This window comes from Mercenaria mercenaria, chromosome 14, assembly GCF_021730395.1.
Source record: "Mercenaria mercenaria strain notata chromosome 14, MADL_Memer_1, whole genome shotgun sequence".
In the NCBI taxonomy this organism is placed as follows: domain Eukaryota; kingdom Metazoa; phylum Mollusca; class Bivalvia; order Venerida; family Veneridae; genus Mercenaria; species Mercenaria mercenaria.
In genome coordinates, this window is record NC_069374.1 from 57972193 (window position 1) to 57990191 (window position 17999).

At 33.3% G+C, this 17999-nt stretch overlaps 1 protein-coding gene across 2 annotated transcripts in view; it reads left to right on the forward strand.

The window, feature by feature from the left end:
• Nucleotides 1-2207: 2207 nt before the first annotated feature.
• The window catches only part of LOC123527872 (uncharacterized), a 123282-nt gene continuing 107490 nt past the window's right edge, over nt 2208-17999 (forward strand). For both annotated transcript variants that reach the window (XM_053523595.1, XM_053523596.1), the window contains exons 1-4: nt 2208-2299; nt 8942-9419; nt 11298-11405; nt 17418-17514. In XM_053523595.1, coding sequence (XP_053379570.1) covers nt 17424-17514 — 91 coding nt within the window. In that variant the 5' untranslated portion in view covers nt 2208-2299; nt 8942-9419; nt 11298-11405; nt 17418-17423. The remainder of the gene's footprint in view (nt 2300-8941; nt 9420-11297; nt 11406-17417; nt 17515-17999) is intronic.

A 17999-nucleotide genomic window follows, 5' to 3' on the forward strand; every position in this document is an offset into this window, starting at 1 on the left:
TAACATATCATACTAATTGTTGATTGTTTCGCATTGCATTATATCCAGGAACATGTTTGTTTTGACAGTTTACTGCGAAGAAACTTACCGTCAGTAATGTTTTATGCATATGGTCTTTGGTAACCCGACGCTCATTGGCTATTTATTTTGCTTTCTCGCGCGAGTTTTCACGGAAAACCGACACGTAATGTAACAACTTGTTTATCGGAGGGCTGGTGAACGAAATTACGTTCGAGGAAATTCCACTTTACCAGTTATGATTGGCTGTGATTGAATTATCAGATTATCTTAAATTTTCAAATGAGTGCATTTTATTTGAACTACTAAGAAATGAGCTACCATCTCCAACAGCTTATGGTAAATGTCGAATCATGAAAAAGACGAATGGAGGAGCGCTGTTTAAATTCACAATGTTGATTTGAGATTAATCTTAAGTACAATTGAAATAGCATCGATAGATAAACTATTCAACATTTGTCGTTTTGATTTAAGTGTTCCAGAATGATTTGATATTGTCAATTATATCAACGCAAACCTCTGTTACAATATAATGAAGATCATTAAACATATACGTACGTTTCTATGGTATTCAATTATCAGTTGAACACCTTTCATAGTCAAAGGCATATATATTTGTGCATACATTTACCAATCATATCACAATCAGGATGTCTTCAAGACATACTTTTAATTTAAACAAATATAAATTATTTACTTACTTAGCATTAAAGTAAAGAGTAATTACTTTTATTTCATAGTGAAAAGCAAGTGCAACACCCTAACATTGCAAAACTAGTCTGATCTCCTAAATCACAGCACTCTACTGCTTCAACGACTTGTTCTCTCTTCAAACTCACTGCTTCATGTTAGAGCTACAACGACATGTAGGCAATCTAAGGACTTCCACATGTCTATTTGATTTATTTGTCTTCCAAATTTTTATTCGATCTATGTGCAAATTTACAAGCAGGCTTTATCTGCTGTAGCAACCTTATCTCTGTTCAAATTCCCGCTCAGTGCTACGGCGACGTTATTTCTTTGTGAATTTAGATCACCCTATGATCTCTGTAGAATGACAACACGCCGGCCTAATTTCTATGCAGAATCATAACACAGTTCTACTGCAGCAACAGCAGGACCTTTGTATTCAAAATCACAAGCTGCCGATCTGTTTGCAAAAATTCAACACCCTGTTGCATACACATTCTCCTACAGTGACTTAATCTCTATGCAAGATAAAATACGCTATCACTGCTAAGACGACTTGATCTCTGTGCAAAATCACAACGCCCTATTACTGTTACAGTGACTTGATATCTGTGCAAAGCCAAAAGAAACCTAAGTATGCTACCGCAACATGATTTTTGTACAAATTCGCAATTAAATATCTCTGGTACAGCGACTTGATCTCCTTGCAAAACCACAAACATCCTATATCTGCTAAAGCAACTTGATCTCTGTGAAAAATCTTTAAAAAGCTTGTCGTCGAGATAGTGTCAAAAACTTTAAGATGAAAAAACAATTCAAAAACCAACGATGAGTATAAATTTATTACAGTTAGGATAGAACTTAACACTAAACTTCGTATTTGATTTTTCTGCAGCATGCTGTGTAAGCTTTTCTGAAACTTTTCTTTTTTCATTTCCTTATAGTATCTCAGGCAAAAAGTCCGACCTATCAACCCGTTGATTTAAGCATTGTGTTAATTGTCCCCAGTTATAATTGGATTTTTGCTGGAAGAACTTAATTTACTTTGAATAACTGTCAAATGCATGCATATTGTGTAACATCGTTATATGTTTTAAGTCTAATATAATACATTTAGATCCACTGTACTGTTTAAGCTTAATTTTTAGACATACTGTTATGTGCACCATATCACACAACAGCTATGTAAAACATGATAAAACTATTTAATAAATATATACCTTAAAACCTGACATTTAAATGAGACTACTTATCGCTAAGTTTAAATCATACAGTTAGCTCATTGTACCTTTTTTCTAGTGCCATACAGGTGTATGGATAAATACTTGGAAGGATTGTCATTTATGTCATAAATTGATCTCTAGTACTATATCTACTTATCGTTGTTATGATGGGTTTTTATAAAGAAATATGATAAAACAAGTAATGCTGATATATTTAAAAGCGTCTTCAGTCCTAACCTGTGATAAATAATGTTGTATTTTTTTTTTCTAGGATTTCTAAATGTTACAGTCAGTCTTGATGACCGGTTTGAAGACACTCCGCCAATTAGTGGATATTTTATCATCTACCAATGTAACTCCATTGACAGGTAACATACAGATGTTATATGTATGTAAAAGTGTACGCATATAAAATGAATTTTGTAATTCAGAAATAAAAACAAAATAAATGAAGACCCCTTTGAAGTTGAAAGACCCCTTTGAAGCTTGTTTGTGTTGGGTTTAATGTCGTTTTTAAACAGTATTTTAGTCATGCAACGGCGGGCAGTTAACCTAGCCAGTGTTCCTGGATACTGTACCAGTACCGCAAGTAACTGCCAACTGCTGCACATGAATTATCAGAGGTTGAGGACTAATGATTGCAGATACAATGTCGTTTATCAAATAGTCACGGCGAACATACGGCCCGCCCGAGGATCGAACTCACGACCCCGCGATCCGTAGACCGACGCTTTACCTACTGAGCTAAGCGGGCGGGTTAAAATATTTTGAGTAGTTTTTTTATATGTAACTTTTTAAAAGCTTTAGTTAAATTTCAAAGCTATATGAGAGATCAACTTTGTTGTTCTTTTAAAAAAAAAAATCTTAAAATACTTTGTCCATTTGAATAATGATTCTGTAGTTTAAACATTTAGTAAAATCTATAGAAACTTTATTTGGTTATTGATAATTATGTTGAAACAAAAAGTATCATATGCAGCGCCATAATACTTGTATAGTTACATAGCAATTAATTGCATCATTTTTTGAATATTGTTTTTTTTTAAGTAATTGGAAGCGTTTCAATTTTAAAAATTAGTGCATTGTTCCCATATTTAATAGCTTTTGTTTTGACCCGATGAAAGTATTTTCTTTCCCGCTTACTCCATCTTATACGTACCAAATGCGCGCACACTAAACAAGACGACAAAACTAATTTTCTGTTATGAAGGACTTTAACATTTCAGCTTTCAATGTATGCAAAATCAATTTTGAATTCATGTACTAGAGGTAAATCAATAAATTTTTGTCGGGTAAAATATGACAACTCTGAAAGACATACATTCCAATTACAAATTAAACTGTTTATGCTTAAGGTATTTCAGTAGATGAGTTAAAGTGGTAATTTATTCTAAATGAACAGTATGTGACATCAGTTGTCAGATTTTAATTCTTTTTTTTTCGTAACCATATACTAAAAATAGCACGACAATAAACGGAATATACTAGTACAATTTATGAATTATCATGCCAGAAGAAATGTATTTATATTACATGTAAAGTGCATGGGCAATGATATGAAGGGTATATTTATAAACGAAGACCTGATTGAAATTGCTCTTCCATGCCAGACAAGTTGTTCAAAATGGCCTAGCTGATAGTGCATGGTCCCATGAAGGAATCATTTTGATCAAAGGTAAATCGAAGAATGTCCGTCGGATCCCTAGGGAAAGTGCCCTCAAACATTTCGTTGAAACTGGAAATAGAATTAAAGATGACCAATACCGTATTTTATGACACACAATGTAGTTAACTAATATATTCAGAGCGACATTTACGAAATGAACCGTTTTACATCTTGACTAGAAGTGCCGCACAGTATTATGACGTTTTAAGTTTTAACAGTATGTAAATCAACAATCGGAAGCATTGTCGTTTAAAAAATGTACGAAGTTAGATAGGTAGCTGGCTGGTTTGCACAGGGGGAAAGTGGATGAAAATGTGAGCAGTCTTTCGTGATACCGGTATATTTGTCGGCTCGAATCAGACTTCCATCCGTCCATATTTTTATTTTGCACTACATATTTTGTGTAAACTGTTTTTCTCAAGTTTTCAATTAATTAATTTGTTCTTATTTTCTTATAAAACATGTACAGTCTTAAATTTAAGCCACAATAAAGATCCGGAATAAAATTTACATTTCCCAAAAACACGCCATTATAGAGTTTATAGTGATCACTACGAATAAGTATAATGAATTAAATCATTTAATTGAGGATTTTGTAATGTCAAATTAATCGACCTGTTGTTTACATCAAAAATAACTAACCCACAAATGTCATTTACCTGTTAGTATGTAAGTTCTGAGTTTCTATAAAAAAAAAATAAGGGATGCGTTATATTTCTTTATGTGTACAGTAACACCGACTGTCAGAACTCCGAAGCGAAAATATCAGAGTCCGGTCGGACGAGGAGGCACGTTTTCAATACTAGTATTAAATACGGCGATAAGCAAGCTCTTAGGGTGGTCAATTCAGCTGTGCCATTACTTGAGATTTAGTATTAATAATAAATGAAAATATGTTATTAGTTGTTATCTTGAGAAAACTCCCAACTTCTGACCGATGTATATAATACATGTACGTAGTTGTATTAACGTACATTAAGAAAAAAGGTTAAGGACTGATTGTTTATGCCTGAGAGAGTTCATTCTTACGGAATTTTTCCACAAAGAAGCGCAATGTCTGCACATTTCATAACCCTGAGAATTCGGCACCTTCGCCTAAGCCAACCATGCCGATAATCAACGTAATACAGTGCATCTACATCCTCAATTAAAATATATTTGAACACCACATTGAAGGAGACCCGAACATGGCTGACATTTAAATGGGTTTGAAATCTACAAACACTACACTATTAAGTGGCTATCAATTTTGAGAACCCATGTCTCTATTATTTTTTTTCTTACAATAGCCACATACGATCGCCAGACAGAAGGTATCTACAAACTTTTTACTTATTAATCCCTTAAAGGGAGGTAGTTGTTTGTATACAGAAGACGGCTGTAACAACATGGCAGTATTTTAGAGAGTATAAATAGCTTTTCGGCGTAAATTTGTATGTAAACGACTACGTACATATAATTATTATTATGTACTTCGGACAAAAGTGGGGTCTGTCTCACGACAACAATAAATAACGTATCATCGGTTAATATAAATACCATGTCTCATTGTCATGGCACAGCTGCGTTAGACCAGCCTAAGTAATAGTTCTTGCAAATCCCCACTTTGTGTATTGATTGACAAAAAATATTCCAAAATAATCGAATATAGTTGACCTCGTCTTACGCTCGACCTGAAATTTTCGCTCCGTAGTTCTGTCGCCCAGTATAAAATGTTTACACAAATCTGGAATCACAACCATATTTCACAGGACATAAAAGAAAATCAGGGGCAATGCTTTCAGATAGTAAATAAATATTCAATTTTTAAACTTAATATATAATATTAGTAGTCTTGTCTCAGTTATAATAAAAAATAAATTGGGAAATATATTCTAAAATCTCATAAGACATTTTTCTCATTTGCTATCAATAAATCTTACATTATTTAGCATATCCCATGGTCACCAAGTCAAGGTCAGTTTGCAATAAGAATAACATAATCATGCTACAATGAATATTTAACAAAACTACGCTCGCTTAGCTCGTTATAACTACAAGTATTCTAGTCTGTTCCATATACGACACATTCAGTATTAAAGACAGTATTGCTATAATTTGGTTATTATTCAAGCAAGGATATCCACACATATATTGCTTCTCGTGCAGTAACGATGTTGTCCATTAAAACTGGTGTTAAAATTGGCATGTAAATATTTAAGCTTTGTGCATAACCGTCTACACTATAAGACGTTCTTTTAATATAATTTAAAAATGTCTTTTATCCATTAATACATTTGTATATGATACTGTTTACAGGAGGAGAGGAAAAATTTTGGTTGACAAAAGCACACAATTTTTTTTCTCGCAATTGTAAAATTTGTTATTTGAAAATGGATGTTTCGTACCGAGTTTTCTATTTATGTAAATTAAGGGGAAACGAGTCTGAGCAAATTATGCCAGCCAAAGCTCCTTTTATTTGCTAATGACCGTCCCCTTATTATAGGATCTGAACAGAACTTTTTTTCCAAGAGTGTCGAAGATCCGTGAGGCATACGGTATCCGTCGTACGTCCTTCACCGTGAATAGATGTCGTTTTATGCTTCTTTAAAGTTCTCATTGAAATCAAATAAAACTTGATATAAATTATCAATATCAAGAGAGCATATCTCTTCTCTCTAGAAAACAACGAATAACGTATCATTAGTTTATATTATTACCAAGTCTCATAGTCTTGGTACATCTATGTTAGAACCGCTTCGGTAGCCTGGTGGTAGATCGCCCGCTTCGAGTCCGGGAGGTCGTGATTTCAATCCCTGACCGTGTCATACCAAAGACATAAAAAGTACTAGTAGCTTCTTCGCCTGGCGCTCAGCATTGGGAGGGTAATACTAGGACTTGTAGGGCCGATGTCAATATAACGTGACTAGGTAGGGTATCATGTCACATAACTATGGCGTGATATTCCATTGATGCAACACTATAAAGTTGGTCATTGTGCTCACTGTCTTTTATACGACTGAAAAATGTTGACATTAAACCCGAACACACACACATAGCTAAGTTAGAGCACCCAAGTAATAACTGATCTCGCTGATCGTAAGTTTGGTTTGTGCGCTAGACTTTAGCATGTACTTTCCTGTTTCGACTGTATGTTAACTGGATGAATTATTTGTGAAAATTATTGCTATATAAAATATGTTCTGTTCAGCGAAATTGATCGAAATACTTATACATTTACACGGTCGTGTACATTTCCATTTATGCAAAAGAGGTACGTAACACTTACTTATAATGTGCCAATACATAAGTGTTTTATTTGTGCATTTTCTGTTACTAGTCATGAAACGACTCAATCAAACCGAGTCTGCCTTTTTCACTTTTTGCCTTGTTCTCGGTGCTTCAGAGGGATCGACTTTCTCAGATTTTGTAGAAATGATGTCAGGGTAAAATAAATACGATATTGAATTATGTAAACATACATGTGTGCCAGCGTCCGAGGAATCAAAGAAACCCTATAAATAGTTCTGTGCCTATGCGTATGCCTTCACACACAAGATTTGAATGATCATTTGAATAAGTAAGTTTATATGCGCTCTAGTATGTTATGCAATGTTTCCCTAGTGTCTATGCGTACGAGCTAGAATACCAGCAGGTATTCAATTAATTTTTGAATGTATAAATATGTATTGCGTGCTGGTGTGCGTTGCATTGTTTGCCCATTTACAGCAATTATTCTTAGAATAAGTCTGTACTAATGGCTGTATATTTATGTGTATGTACTGTAGTACAAGGCATTACCGTATTTTTAATGACTGAATATGTGTGTGTACCAACGTGAGCGGTATTTTCTCTACTGTATAAATAAATATAGAAAAAATGTTTCTATTATATACTTTAGAATTATGATAACACATATGTATGTAGTACCTGACTTTATTCAAACGAGCGATATCTGCAATGACCTAGTTACTATCTAAAGTAACTCATTGGCATTTAAGTGACGATACTTAAGCACATACTTGACTGCACTATTTGATCTATTTTAAGAAACACATCAACGTTTTTATTGACATTACCGTTCTGTTGATTGAAAAGGATATTCCCTCTCCGAAGTATACATACCTGACTAATATACTCAGACAAGGGTTTGATCGCAGACATTGAGGTTTTCTCCTCGGCCCCAGATGGAGAAGGATTTAAGTTGAAATAAAAGACAAAGATATTACAGAAAAAAAGCATGCGATATAATACATTAATTATAACTTAGCAACAATAAGTAATTACATAGATTTATCCAATAGGGATACATTGCTTAGTAACCGTGTTTATGTCAGTCAATGGTGCAGTTCTTAACTATAACTGAAAAGTGAAAATTATTGAAAAAGTTTTTTTTTTCAAATAGAAGCATAAATATCAGGAAGAACATAAAAGATGACTTTATTTCGGTGTTTTCTCTACCCCCCACCCCCTTGATGACTTCGATGACACATGCACTACAGATTTGATGACTTCAATGACACATGCACTACAAATATATACACATGCACTGTTTTATTTTTAGAACACATGTACCTTCATGTTTTAGTAAGATATTTTACATGCACTATGGTCTTTTTTGTCTTGTTTGATTCAACAAAGACGACAAACATCTTTTTTCCTGTTCTGTTGTGGAAACAAAAGATGAAGAAATACCTTCAAGTTCAGGAGCCATCTCGACGCCTCAGAATTAGAAGGACATAAGTGGAAAAACTTTCCATGACAGATACGCCCTTCTAATTCTGTAGAAATAACAGAAGGGCGTAAGTGGGCCCTTCTGGTACAACATTTAAATGCAGATACGCCCTTCTGTTTCTATGATTCTGTAAAACATTTTACTTACGCCCTTTTCTTATTTGTGAATTTGGTCAACACAACAGTTTGTAACAAAAAATAATAGGATTATGCCCCTTGTTATGTAGTTCCAACAATTGTATAGTTCATAAATTGGCATTACTAACACTTACGTCCTTCTTATTCTGGGGCGTCGATCTATCTAGAGATACTTATACCTAGCGGGAGAAGTCTGAAGTACAGCTGAAAACAAAATCATCATTTTCATTTATATCGTATTGGGCGACCTGGCGTTTACCACTATTTCTGTTTTGTTCTATTCAAATTCAGAGACCCACAATTACGGGTGCCACTCTTTCTAGAAAATAAAATACGTAGAGGAAATATTGTAACTGTTGGAATAATGAATGTATAGTACTACAGGACACATCAGAAACTACACACAAAATGCATCAGTATGAACATACAGATAAATAGATAGTCAGGTTTCAAAATTTGTCAATATTTTACAACGATTGTCTTTATATTACAGGTGCAGTGATTGTACAAATACAGCTTGGAAATGTAAATGGTGTCAATACACTAACCAGTCAATGTGTATTGACAGTGACGAAAGCTGCAACCCAGTTGTAAACGTTAACATATATCCTTTTAATTTCATAAGCCAGCACAGGGTATTTTTGTTTATAAGATCGAAGGACACCTTTCTATTTCTATTTGAAATAAGAAAAAAAAAAAAACAATTTAGTACAGAATGCGTTAAAAACTTTTGCAAGATACTTTTATATTTGTCAGATATTTTTATATTTGTTTCAAAGCTGAAAATGTGTTGTGCTTTTAAATAAAATGTGTTTGTTCAGGGTATTGCTGTAGAGGCAGATGATTGTCCACGTGTCACAAATTATAAAATCGTCTCGGATGGTGGCAGTGTGCGAGACCCAAGTGGTATAGTCTACCTTTCTCGACGCAGAAATTATGAAATAAATATCAAAGTCACGAATGTATCAAAAGTATGTACCCTCTGTGTTTTCAAGAGTTCTCTTGATCAAATATCTAATCGAAATATTTTACGTACAATTTCCGTATAATACCTTGCTTATCGGAAGACAGTATGGAAAGAAATAAAAATAATGTTACATATATTTAACTTTTTACTCGATATGTTACCTGTTGTTCTTAAAATAGCTGTTCTGTAAGAAATGCTTTTCATGTATCAGTGTGTCTGTCTATCTGTCTGCCCCAGCCATTAACACCATTACTCAAAGCAAATAAAACATCATATTTTCGTAATATTAATCCTACTGCTTCTTGTTATATTTTCAGTGTCACGTCAGTTTCCACGCACACTATTGCTATCCCACACCTGCCAAACCTCCTTCCTGTTTCTGCCAGCGTCTGTTTCTTGTGTTTCGCAATTTGCAGAATAATTTCGTACTACTACCTCACTTCTCCACTCACACAACTATTTCATGCGCACATTACCTCGCCCCAATCCCATTAGAAAATATCCCCACCTTTACACTAACACAGGACTACTCCCCCAGCCAATAATATGAAAAAAGTATTTAGTTAACGTTCTGTTACTTTTTTACATTTTATACAGTTTGTATTGCTTTTAATATACACCCCTAGGCTGACAAATGTTTTAATTTAGTTTGTGTTCCTTAAAATTCTTGATATATTTCATTATTTCATGATATCATAATAAAGCCTTTATCCCGCTTTTCAAGTTTCTCCTCCCCATGTACATTGGTTTATCTCCAACGTACTATGTCACCAATATCCACACCACACTAAAGTTACACCCTCAAATCTAATCAGAATGTGTTTTTAATCATTGGATGCTAATTTGGTTCTCTGCTGACAAATCTTATTACATTTTTGTTTCTTTTTCGTCCGAAGATAACTTTGACACCATTGTTGGAATATTATTAAAATGGCATAGTGATAAAAATTACAGCTCTAAAATAATCATGTCTCATTATTACAGCTGTGACTTTTTTGGAGGGAAACATGGGTATTGTCAGCTATTATTAATGCATTTTGGCGGGATATAACTTCAGATAAGTTTATATGAAAAAATTACAAGTCAGATTGTAATATGTTTTTATGTCAGAAATATTTATGAACAAGATGTGATGCATAGATTTTACTTTTAAATTTTGCAATCGCTATAAACATATTTCATATTCATTTGTTCTTTACTTTCCAGATCATTTATATTGCCATTTTTGCAGTAGTTACTACCCTTTCTAGAGAATTGTATTCAACTTAAAACTTTAGGTACCTCTGCTTTCGTCCCTTACTTTTTCAACACCTGTAACATTTCTACTGTAACTTTTATGCATATGTCTAGCTGTAACTTGTTCATTTTTAAAGCTGTAACTTTTTTACATTTATAATTAATCAAAGCCTTTCAAGGGGATTTCCACATTATAGTCTACAGAAAAAAATTTCTGGAGCATTTGACCGTCCCGCGTAGATCGACTAGTATCATTATCTAAGTATAGTGTCCTCGTCGCTTGTATATAGTGCGTTTTAATTGACCTGGCGGGGCGGAGTTTTGCGACGGTCCACTGCATTATTGTGCAGGGTATTTAGTATATTCGGCAATCTAGTTTCTTATTCAGTGGTCATTTACCTTACACTGTAACCAATGTAGCCTTAAGTTTTAGTCATTAGTTAATTATGAAACAATTATGTTGCTCTACCTAATTTGCTCGTTTTTTTAGGTTTTCTTTATTTTGCAATAGTCAGATATTACCTCCGCCCGCTAGGTCGAAAAAAATGCACAATAGTATGACAGGCTAGGGGCATAAATATTGATATCAATATTTCATTCTAATAACTGTCAAGTATTTATATCAACGTATTTTCTTCTTTTAAAGTCAGGGTCTGAGTTCTACAAATGCAGGATTGAATCAGATACGCAAACGTTATGGCTTAACAGTTCACAGCTCAACGAAAATGGCAGCGTCACTTGTAGAATTACTAAGGTATGTATAGATGCTCTTCTGAATACTCGATCATGTAGTCGGAAATTGTAGCAAGTTCACGATAGTACGTCTATTTAAAGAATATTTTAGGGGCAAACAGGAAAGGATATATCTAAAGGGAATATGTATCGAGAATATGCACGGAAAACACATGCAATATCTACCTGCAAAGGCACGAGAACGTGTGAGAGATACTTATAACTGGAATTAAATACATTGTATTGAAACAGTGTTCATCTCTGCATATACTGTTATAACTGTGGAAAAAATTTACTTCTGCAAATTCTCAAAACAAAAGACTATTCAAATGTAAGACAGCTTTTGTTATGGGCTCCTCTCTGCAAATATCATATTCAGTTTTCATATTGATTAGCGGACCTCTAGACAATCAAACTTAAGGGAATAATATGCACATATTTGAAATCACCACTTTGTCATAATTGGATTCCTTCATAGTCATTATGATATAAAACAGACACAATTCCAAATATGTCGTGTTGCAGTAACATTTTTTCATCAGTGACCTACATGCGGTTCCAGCAAAAATCTATCAAGTATATCCGTTTTGTACGGCACTGATATTTTACAATTTCTGCTATAATAACTGTAATTCAGCGCACCTTATGACCGTCCAGTATGTTGTTTCGGTACTGGATTTTTCAACAGATTACTCGTCAAATTATATCTGAGACTGCATCTTCTGAGCAAAGTATAAAAAAACGAATTCTGAGCTGTCATTGCTTTTCATATAGGTTAACTCGATTCCTTTTGCTGCAATAATTACACACCGTGAACTATAACATGATTTTTCTACTGCAGTAATGACAATAATACCAGTCAGTATTCGACTCACGTGTCCTTCAGACCTTTGTTGTTAAGAGGGCTCCTGATGTTCCATTCATCCATAAACAGTATAAAATCTTATTGAAATTGTGAAACAACTGCACTTAAATGTAAACGCCGTCTTAAAGGTTATATGCGCCATCTACAGATTTTCAACGGACTGTTATGAAATATTCACAAATTAAAGTTGACGATATTTCGGATAGACTGGTATTTTTTCAGTTCTCTGTTATTCTCCGTTTCGCAGCTGTAAATCTTCAAACATGACCACTAACGTCATTTTGTTTCAGCAGAGCGCAAAATGCGGAAAATGTAGTACTTGGCAGGTGTTTAAGTAGCATTTATATATAAAAAAAGTGCAGCAAAACTTTTTTTTTCCAGTTTGTGGTAAAAATAGCTCTCCAACATGTCAAATGATATATATAATTGGTCAAGATTTTTTTGCTGTCACATCAGAGGCAAACGGTTTGTAAACGCAAAACACGCAAAACTGACATCAAGATAAACCCAAAATTTTGCGTAAAGACGCCTATAATTTAAAGAAAAACTGTTAGATAGATTTTTTCTTCACAGTCGTACAAAATTCAATCGCCAAAGATTCCTAAAAAGAATAATTGGGGTCATCGCATTAGATTTCGCTCTATATGCCGTAAAGATGGTACAGAAACGCTTTCATCTTTAAGAAACAGGAACTGTTAAAACTGAACAAAGAAGTTTTTACTGCATTATAGTGTATTATCAAAGCATTACTTTATGAATACCATAATACAGTACAAGGTGTTTGAAGTCAGATAACTTTTGTTACAATTGATTTTGCATATGCATTTATCTATGACTGTCCTTATCATACGTTACCTAGTATCTTTCAAAAGCAAAATAACTGCAAAACAACACACAGAACATATGATAGGTAATATTTTCACTTAAATGTCGTAATTAGTTCATTTTAGAAAATATCTTGATTATATTTCAAGAAACTGACTGCTTTAAGAAATTTTTGTTTGTTTATTTCGATATTGACAACATGGCTACAAATAATAAAATTCATGAAATATGCAAATCTAATGAGCCATATCAGTAAATATTTTTATAGTTAAAATGTTACGCATGTTACACCTCATTTCTTAAATTTGGCCGAAATACGTCTTAATTAGTGTTATTTACATGTAACAGGGATGTTACAAGGATGTAACATGGATGTTACTTATGTTACGTGTGTTTGAGGAGAGGCGCCTTTTTATAGTTAAAATGTTACGCATGTTACACCTCATTTCTTAAATTTGGCCGAGATACGTCTTAAGTAGTGTTATTTACATGTAACAGGGATGTTACAAGGATGTTACATGGATGTTACTTATGTTACGTGTGTTTGAGAAGAGGCGCCTTTTTATAGTTAAAATGTTACGCATGTTACACCTCATTTCTTACATTTGGCCGAAAAACGTCTTTGGTTGAGTTACATAGATTTAGCAAGGATGTAACAAGGATGTTATATAGATGTTACTTATGTAACGTGTGTCTGAGAAAAGGCGTATTTTTATAGTTATAATGCTACAGATGTTACACCTTATTTCTTAAATTTGTCTGAAAAACGTCTTTATTAGTGTTATATAGATGTAACATGGATGTTACAAGGATGTTACATGGATGTTACTTACGTTTCGTGTGTCTGAGAACAGGCAATTATTTGTAGTAAAAATGTTACGCATGCTACTGAACACCACTTAAACGTCTTTACATGTTACTTAATGTTACATGATGTTACTTGATGTTATTCTTGTAACAAATGCAATGTATGTCACCAAACTGGGCCAATTTTATGCCCTATCTCAACTTACGTAACTGTGATTCGCATTTCAGAAAAAATAACTTCTTCTTCAAAAAGTTATTTGCTAATTTATTTGATTATGATGACATAATCGCTATTAAGGCATCATTTTAACTTCTTCATAATTATATCTACATGACTATTTTCTCTGTTAAGGTATTGGACCCCTAATAGTAATATTTAAAAAATGGCATTTGCTTGGTATATAATTAAAGTTGACTATGTTTCGCACTGTGTTGCAAATTTTAAACAACTTTTACCGTGCCGTTTTTTTATGTAAATTTTGTATAATATATGGAATTTCCTCAAGCTCAAGTAGAGACAAATTTCAATGTGATGGCCACTATCTAAAACGCTTGCAGAGAATTCATTACAGCTTTAATTTTGATAAAAGAAACATTAAACTATTATTAATCAATTATAAAACACAAAATAAAACTGTAAATATCATTTTTTTTCTAGGATGCCTCAAGTAAACAGATTTAATGAGACAGAATTCTAACTTCAACATCGAAAAATTAAGGTCGAATCCTGTGGGGCTGTTTTGAATTTTGCTCACTTCATTCTAAAATAACCTTGGGGCAGAGGTAAAACCTACCTGCATTTCTTCCACATAATGTAATCTAACGAATGAAGACAAAATCGTGAACTTTTACCGCATGCAACTCAGTATTTATAAAGATGTCTAACTCTACCCCTCCTGATTCAGAGGTAAATTCACTTTGAACAGCAAGAAATCGCTTATAAAATGATTTTTTTCCATTTTTATACAATACATCCATAATAAGTCTTGAAAGAAGTAAATATTTACAAGAAAAAAAGGAAAATATAGAAAAAAATATCTGGTCCCAGTGGGGCTTGAACCTACGCCCCCCTGAAAATTGCAGTCAAAGTAGGTTTATGGTAGGAATTGAATACTCTTCAAAAAGGAGGAACTCTATCACGGGTCCAATACCTTAAAAGAAACGAGCAGAGGAAACCCCTTTACTATGTTTTTAAACAGCAAGAAGTTTCATTTTATTAACAAAATCAAGATGATTGATTGATTTAAACCAAATGAGATCAGAAGAAGAAAAGTATTAACTGTTGTGTTTTGTAAGAAAACCTGCCAAGTTTGTAGTGACTGCTTTAAACATTTATGGTTATACTATGTACATAATGTTAAATTGATTTGATCGAAAATATTGATCCGTAATATTAATTATTTATATGTAACTGGACTTCAATCAAACCGAGCCTGCAACATTTTCGTTTTTGTTGTGTTGAGCGACCTGTTGAGTTCCCACTTTTTCTATTGTATAAAGTCACCAGCTACAGAAGATATAACCCCTGACTATAATAATAATGCAGACTACACACTATTAAACGTGTCGGATTTAGGATCACTTAAAACAAGTTGAAAACATTACAAAATCAAAGACAGTTTTTAAGATTATATAACAAAAGTGTAACTCTGACTTGCGTGCAGTTCTTTCTTTAATAATTCAATAAAATAATCTGCTCTCAAATTCTAATATTCCTTTAACATCATTAAATTCAAAAATAACTTGTGATTACTAACTGTTTAAAAGTAACCTACACGACTAGATTTTACATTACCAATACTATTTTCGACAGATAAGATTTTTAATTGATGTAAAAAGTACAAATAATTCGGCTATTTTTAAACTGATGCTGTTAACAAACATTTGAAAATTCACTTTTTCCGTTTTAAACAATAAGATAGTGGCAGATTGATTAAAGCTAGAAAATATTTTGTAAGATAAAAATGGTTTAGTGCATTTTAGAATTTATGGGTGTTAATAACATTACTGATAGATAATCTCTCTGAATTTTTCTTCTAAAGAGTTGGAACTGAAACGAAAGTGGTGTTTTCAAAGATATGCTTTTCATTATTTAAACTTTGAAAACATTGGCTAGAGGAAAACTAAACGTACCTCTAGACTCGGAGTCTAGAGGTCCTTGACTTCTAGACAATCTTTACAGGGATATCATACGCTAGCCAATGTGAATACTGATAATGGTATTTGCAAAGACGAGCAAAATTATCTGTCAAAATCAGCAGATTAAAAAAAACAAACAAAAAAAAACTAATGTTTTTTGGTTTTTTTTATATATCAATATGTAAGTAAGTTAAATGTAACTGAAAACATTAGTCCATTTAATCATGATTAGCTCACTAGGGAGAGCGTTGATCTACGGATCGCATGGCGAGGCGTTTGATAAAGGACATTTTGTCAGAAATCATTGATCCACCACTTCTGATTCAAGTGGGGAAGTTGGCGGATATTTTCGGAGAACAGGTTTGTACTGATACAGAATCCAGGAACTCTTGTTAGGTTAATTGCCCGCCGTTACGTGATGAAGTGTCTTTTACAGAATGCACTATTTAATTATCGAAAGGCGAACCCGACCCATAATTTTGTACTCATAACAATACTTTCAAGTTCAAACAAATACCTTTATTTCAGTTCACTTGACGTAACGAGTAGTTTTCATGTAGGTAGATGTTTATGTGTATATTATAATCTGCAGTCACGTACGTTACTTGAAAGTCAATTTTCAAAAGTCATTAAGTACTGCACATAACGATTATGCTGTCAGTTTAAGTAAGCAATGACTTACTGTGAAATTTTTTGTATTGTATATAAAACGATGCGTAAACAGGAATATAAGTAACAAATACAGTTTTCCTCGAAATATTAAAATCAATCTAAGTTTATTTCAAGTTTCATTCAAATGTGTCAGATAGCTTAAGAGTGGCGTTTTCATTACTATTTTACCTATACTGGATACTCAGTAAATTAGTTATCTCTACCAATATATTATCCTTAATTATGAATTTCATATCATTCATCTTATCAATAGATCAAACAAGTGGTGAACTCTTTTTGTTTTTTTCGGTTCATGAAGTTTACTTATACTTGATAAAAAATAATCAGTATAATCTTATGTTGATGTTTCTTTTAAGCATATTTTCACAATTTTAGAGCAAAAAGATTTACTCATGCTAGTAGTATTCTAACTGTTTTCATCAGTTTATTAAACATTCATACGTAAAAAGTGTATTTGTAACCTTTCGAAAGAAAATGTTTATGGTGAAATGCTATATAAAATAAATTAAAAGAACAATTTTTTCTTACTGTCTTGAACCAAGTTAAAATGTGTTTTTTTTTTTGCTCAGGAAACGGTATGCTGACAATTTTTTGCGGTCACCTCTTGTGCAACTTACTGCGTAACAAAGTCACATTTTTAAATTTATCTGAAAGGATAATCATTCGTCGAAAACAACACTTTTCTTCTAATCAAGTAGAAATTAAACTGCATTGATATTTTTTCAGGAGGAAATGTCAACCCTACCATATTCTGTAAGTAGGCTCAAGGTAGCCTTACAGTTGGTGTCGGGAGTTTCTCCGATAGATGGTGACAAAATGCCAAGTAAGTGACTTATTTAGGTTTGAAAAAAAAATGTGTTAAAGGACCCGGTTTTTTTATTTTTATTGTATGCATGTCCAATAAATTGTTAAACGTAAACATGTCTATGTTGAATAGAGTACCATCTGAACCACAATGATGCTACTGACAATTTTGATGAATGGCTGACAATTTCAATATATAGAATTCCAATTCCAGTGGCGACATCATGCCATTGGTGCACTAGAAGTAAGCCCTGACTTGTTTTCTGAGAACGAACACTCCGGACAAAATGTGATTACAAATACTGCAATGAACTTTGTCCTGCTGAATATGTTCAAGTTTCTCAATGAAGGATACGGGTTACCAGGAACTTTCATATAATGCATTTGACCCTCAAGGTCTTGAACCCGGCTAACAATAGAAATACGTTGTGCACTGTATAGTGTTTATGGAGTGATCATGAATGGTGATGAACTAAACTTCGCTAAACATTGAACTGGAAAGCA